The 6,000-nt window shown below is 47.7% G+C and overlaps 1 protein-coding gene across 5 annotated transcripts in view; it reads left to right on the top strand.

The window, feature by feature from the left end:
* Positions 1 to 339: 339 nt before the first annotated feature.
* Positions 340 to 6,000, top strand: part of RNF111 (ring finger protein 111) — a 52,236-nt gene continuing 46,575 nt past the window's right edge. For 3 of the 5 annotated variants that reach the window (XM_077919100.1, XM_028705742.2, XM_028705741.2), the window contains exon 1: positions 341 to 485. In XM_077919100.1, coding sequence (XP_077775226.1) covers positions 440 to 485 — 46 coding nt within the window. In that variant the 5' untranslated portion in view covers positions 341 to 439. Of the gene's footprint in view, positions 486 to 1,860; positions 2,133 to 6,000 lie in introns of those variants that run through there. The other 2 variants (XM_028705744.2, XM_077919101.1) reach the window with 2 other exon arrangements.

Below are 6,000 nucleotides of genomic sequence, written 5' to 3'. Positions count from 1 at the left end.
TGGTATGCAAGGAGTGTTAATTTTGGATTTTTTTGTTGATCGTTATATACTGTTTGATCTGGTTTTCTGTTTTGTTATGGGTTTGTTTTTAAAAAAACACAACCAATAAAGCATTTTTTAAAAAAACAAAAAACTCTAAAGTGGAAATCCTAACTCCAGTTCCTGGGAGTAACCCCCTCTAAATTCACTAGTGCTTCAGAGCAGACGTGGGGTGGGAATTAGGGTTGCAAGAAAGGTTGCGCATTTTTCTCAGTATGCACAGTTGGATGAGCTGTTGTCATGGTTCGTTCTGTGCGGGGTTTGGAAGAACTCAGTTCACCGGACACGCAACGAACTACAACGCCCAGGATTCTTCGGGGGAAAGCTGGCAGTTGAAGTGGCGCAAACCGACGCGGATTTCGGACTCCTCTCTGCAGGTTTAGCTGTGCCCAACTCCTCCATGGAGCCCTGTGCGAAAAGGCTACGCAGTCGGGGGGAAAGCTTTGGTACGTGGGGATAATGGAAGTGCAGGTTATTAAGTTGCCTAGTTCCAAAATTAGCAGTTAAAATTTAAAATAGAAATTCGTAGTTTCTACACGTCCCTCTTTTCCCCTCTACGGGCCCGCTTTCGACTCATTTTAATTCCTTAGTTTTGAAACTTGGGAATACTTTCATTTTTCTTTGCCCCCCAGAGGCAGCGCAGGGCTGCAGCCCTCTCGATCCAAATCCCCGAAGGGTTTTGAGGCGTCTTAGAAAATAACATTTCCATTGTGGCGGACGCTTTGTGGACTTGGGAGACCCTTCTAGCATCCAGCTGTCAGAACCTGTCGACTCGACTTATTTCAGGGGTTCATGTTAAGTCTGCAAATGGCTTCCTCAGCCTGCGCAGAAGGTTCCTGCATTGCAGGGGGGTCGGACTAGATGACCCTGGTGGCCCCTTCCAACTCCACGATTCTTTGATCGTTTGGGACCGTCACAACAACCCTGCGAGGTGGGTTAGGTAGCATTACTCCGCCCCGCATCTGGAGGAAAGCCGAGGCTGCTTTGGTCGGGGGGCTACCAGCAAGACCCATTCATGGACCCAAGGCAGCTCGCTGCTGGGAAGCCGGCTCTGAGAAGCGTGTGGGGCGGCCAGAGGGACGCTACAATGGCCCATCGCCACCCATTTCGCAGTCCTGCAGCAGCAACGAGGCGCAAACAGGATCCCTTCCTGCAGGCTGAGCCTCTGCAGCAAGGCGCTGCGTAGTCCTCCGGCCAGTAGGTGGCGCGCCGCCCATAGTGAGGAACAGCGGAGATAGGAGCGGCAGCGGGGGAGGGGGATGGAGAGGAACGTTAGTGCGTCTCTCTGGTGATGACAAAGCGGCTGCAATCTTAACGGCTTTCCCCACAAACACTTCCGGCTCGCTATTATGCCTCGGCTGGACTCCATGTGCGGGCGTAGAAAGTGGTGGCAAATAGGTTTTGCGTTTATTCAGTCGTTTTAAAAACGCTCACGCAACAAAACCCAGCATTCATTCCGCTGCTTCGATGTTTGCTCGAGGAGAGCGTGGCCTTCCGCCTGCGGGCGCAGGTTGGCTGATGAAATAAGGATCTTGTCAGGGTTCCCTTTTGATTTAACTCATCAAAATAAACAAGACCACCATCCTTTAACTAGGCTTATTTAAAACTAAACAACCCCCACCACCAACCACCCCTCCCTGTCTTTCCCCGCCCTGCACCCGCACGTGGAGTCGCCCATCGCACTCCCGAAGTGCGCGCTGCGAGCAGAGCCTCGCGCCCTCTTTAGGCAGCTGCCCGGTGGCGCTTGGCGGCTTTGCCGTAAAGCGCCGCCGAGTGTCGCGCTTTTGCGTCCGCGGAGGGAGAGAGAGAGGGGGAAAGGGAGAGGGAGGGAGCGGCTGGCAGAGGAGAAGAAGAAGCAGAAGAAGGAGACGAGGGAGGTGGCGGCGGCAGGAGAAGCAGGACCGGGGGGCGGGGGCCGCGCAGCAAAGCCAACTGCCCCCGCTCGGGGCTGCGCCCTCGGCCCCGAACCGGGGAGGGAAGGAGGGGACCGGGCGAGAGGAAGGACGTCGCGCCGAGCGGAGCCGTGAGGAGGGTCCGGCGCCAGCTGGGCCGGGCTAGGCCGCTTCGCCCTCGCCCCCCTCAGCGCCCTCAAGGTACGCGCCGGAGGCTTCCGTGGGCCCCGGGAGTGGGAGGAGGGCCAAAGGCCGCCCTGCGTGTGGGGCTCCCCTGGGCCGGGGCTGCCCGCCGCCGCCGCCGCCTCCGCTCGCTTCCTCCCGCTTCACGGCGGAAGGGAAGGTGGGAGACCGCAGAGGAATAGGCGGCGGTGGGCTGAGGGCCCCGACTGGTGCAGCGCCGTCCGCCTTCCCGGGAGATCTCTGTCCCGAGAGGCGTACAGTTTGGGTTGGCTGGGTGGGGGGAGACGGAAGGGTGGCAGCTCCACGCAGCGTGAGAGCTTGTGGGGTAGGAGGGAGGGCAAAATATGGGCAGCTCGGGCTTGGCCGGCCTCTTGCGCCTCGCTTTCCTTCTCCCCGCGCTGGGCCTGTGTGATCTCGGATAAAGAAATGGAATTATTGGTGATCATACTATGCCCTGGTCCACCCCCCTCGAGGGTCTGGTGAACGCCGGCGATATGAGTAAAAAAAACTGCAAGTGCCTGCATTGAGAAGTTAAGAATCTAAATTTAGACTCTTTTACTGCATGTGTTAGAGGGGCGTGGAAAGAGGGGGATTTGTAAGGGCCACAGCAGCCCCTCCCCTTGCAGCCCCTTAAGGGGGGGGGGAAGCTGGAAGTGGAGGGTGAAGAAACGAAATGCAGCTTTAGAAATGGGTCCTGGATGATTGTCTTTTATGTCATTTCCATAATGACGTGTGATGATTGATTGATTGATAATAGAGCACCATCGGTGCACATGGCTCTTTATATGGGAACCCAAACAAAAGGCAGTCCTCTGCCTTTAGAAACTTAACAGCCAGAATGTGGTTGGAATGGGGAGATGAGTTGCAAAGGTAACAGAATATGATGGCATAAAAAGGTGGCAAGAGGGAATCTGCTTGGAAGTGGCTGAAGCAAACAAAACATGCATGCAGCTCAATTCTGTGCAGGTTTACTTGTGGAAATACCTGTTGGAAGTCACTAGTGCTTGTTTCTGAGTGTGTATGGGATCACTACATAAGTCTGTTAGTCTGTCATTCATTCAAACGAATGAGTGTGTTTAGCAGGATAAATGCCTCTCTTCATTTGACATTTCTGCTTGATCAGAAGCATTTATTTCTTATTTAATAAAAAAACTATTCAAAAGTTTCAATACAGCATTTTCATTGGATATATACCCTCCATGTATTTTGTTGTAATGCTCATGAAATGAAGCACTCAGAAGAATTCTTTTAAAGTGTTAATTCTATCATGCAACAACAAGCTATCACTCCTCTTTGGAACACATTTTTAAAAGAAAAACTTGATTAGTTTTCAGATACCTTTTAACTGAATAGCTTTCTAAAGAAATGCCTGAAGTAGCTGATATCATAGTTTGAAATCTTGTTTATTCTGTTATATTTTACTCCAAGAAGACAAATTTATCCTGAATAGAACCCCATAAGGCAGACATGTATGTACAAAACATTTTTTAATGTGATCCCATTGAGATACCAATATGAAATTTTGCAGGTAGCTCTTAGAAATATTAAATACAATTTTTGGAAATTTTTAATCATATTGATTTTTAATCACCTTTTAAAATTTACAATTTTGTAACTTAACTTTAAAATTTAAAGTAAGCCTATCATGCGACATATCACATTAAAGCCCATGAAGTTTTGAAGAAATTTTAAAGGTTTTTGTGTAGTCCCTCAAGGCCAAAATTGCCATTTTTTGAAATTTCAAACCCTCATAATTCAAAAACAGGATGAGATTTTAAAAAAAGATTTAAACTTAGTTTTGATCATTCAACAAGTGTACAAAATATGACAAAAATCAGATGACATGAGAGAAAAAAATGCATCACTTGATATGGAATGACCCAAGGGCAAGACTTAGGGTGATCACTTGCTGTATGCTATCCCTAGAGAAAATATGCCCAGGGTGCCTTAATGTGGATTCATTATCTCTTAACACACTTTCAACACAGCCCCTTTTATTTCTGTCACATGTTCAGAGTGGACTCTCTTCCCCTACTTAGGTGTTTGGTTGTGAATGGAGTATGGATTCTGAAACGGAGTAGGGATGTGGCATTGGACTTCAGATGAATGGACAGTAAAAGCTTAAGTATATGGCCCTGATGTGAAGAGAGCCTGAAGAAAAGGAGAACAGGATTTGTGACTTGGGGAGGTTGTATGGGGTTCTAGTAGGACTAAGATGGAAGACCATATTTGCAGTGGTTGAAGATTGCTCTGCAATTTGTTTTAAGGTTTTTTTGTGCCATGATTGGTATACTAAATTAACAAACCAAATGTTGTTCACAATTTGTCTGCAGGTTGGAGAGGAGTAAAGTACTCTTGTGACCTGGAGTCCTTATTTTATCAATGTGTAGCCCTTCTATTAATGCTTGAAATTTGATTTGAACAAATAGCAGTGGACCTACCCTGATGAATCTGAGCTGGTCTGGGGTGGGTCAGTGTCTGGACTACATGGAAAGCCTCAACTTCAGCATGGGAACGGGGCGGGAATCAGAAATCTAAATGTGGTAGGATAGGGAGAGGATGAGAGCATTTCAATCTTAACTCCTCCCCTCTCAAAATAAAATATCGGGTGGTATCTTTGTACATTGTCAAAGCCCATGTAGCAAGTTGGGTTATGTGGCAACTCTGAACCTTGGCAAGCTTTGTTGTCCTCCCAGGGTATATATTTTGTGGAATCACTTGTTAACTGTACTGTGAAATCTGTTTACCAGGCAGGTTGCAGGTAAATTTAATGTAAATTGAGGTTCAACTTTTACATGCGATTGGGGGAGTGAAGGTGGTGAGAAGAGTATGAAGGGCAAAAGTACAAGAGCTACCATTGTGTTTATATACAAAACATATACCGTATATGCGTAGAGTGGGATGAGAGAACTTCAGTGTCTGGTTGTGGATCTGCTGTTAGTTAAACACACTTTGGCTATATGCCAGCTGATCTGTCCTGAAATGGTGGGTCACAGTGGTGAGGAAATCATGTTAATAAGGACTTAATGTATTGTGTCTCTCTTTACAGAGTTGAGTGGGGTGTCATTCATGTGAATGAATCTCCCAAGTGGTAAGCTCCCCCCTCCCCGGGTTACATGATAGTCTAGTTGTACAGTGGTACCTCGCAAGACGAATGCCTCGCAAGACAAAAAACTCGCTAGACGAAAGGGTTTTTTGTTTTTTGAGCTGCTTCGCAAGACGATTTTCCCTATGGGCTTGCTTCGCAAGACGGAAACGTCTTGCAAGTTTGTTTCCTTTTTCTTAACACCGTTAATACAGTTGCGACTTGACTTCGAGGAGCAACTCATAGAACGCGGTGTGGTAGCCTTTTTTGAGGTTTTTAAAGACTTTGGTGATTTTTGAAGCTTTTCCAAAGCTTTCCCGACACCGTGCTTCGTAAGACGAAAAAAAATCGCAAGACGACAAAACTCGCGGAACGAATTAATTTCGTCTTGCGAGGCACCACTGTATCTTGCACATGATAGTAAGAGATCCCCTGATGCTAACTGGACCGGCTGGTGGCAATCTTCTCTCTCCCCCCCCCCCCACTACCACGCCAGGATCCTAAAGGGTCCATAGCAGGAGATATAGGACTATAGACCAGCCTTCCACTATCCAGATGTTTTGGCTCATCTGGATTTTGTTGGGGCTGAGTGAAGTTGTTATATATTTTTTTATATCCCACCTCTTCCCCTGTTGCCCAAAATATTTGGGGAAGGCTGGTATAGTTTGTATAGGAGTGTTCAAACCTAGCCAGGTCCCAGGTATGTTTTGCGACTGGCACAGGTCCAATTGCGACCAGGTGAAAATCTCTGGATGGCGGCTGGGGAAAGCAAAAAGTCACTTAGAGAAGGATCTGAAATAT

Source organism: Podarcis muralis, chromosome 14, assembly GCF_964188315.1.
Source record: "Podarcis muralis chromosome 14, rPodMur119.hap1.1, whole genome shotgun sequence".
In the NCBI taxonomy this organism is placed as follows: Eukaryota; Metazoa; Chordata; class Lepidosauria; order Squamata; family Lacertidae; genus Podarcis; species Podarcis muralis.
This window is presented reverse-complemented; position numbering and strand designations above follow the sequence as displayed.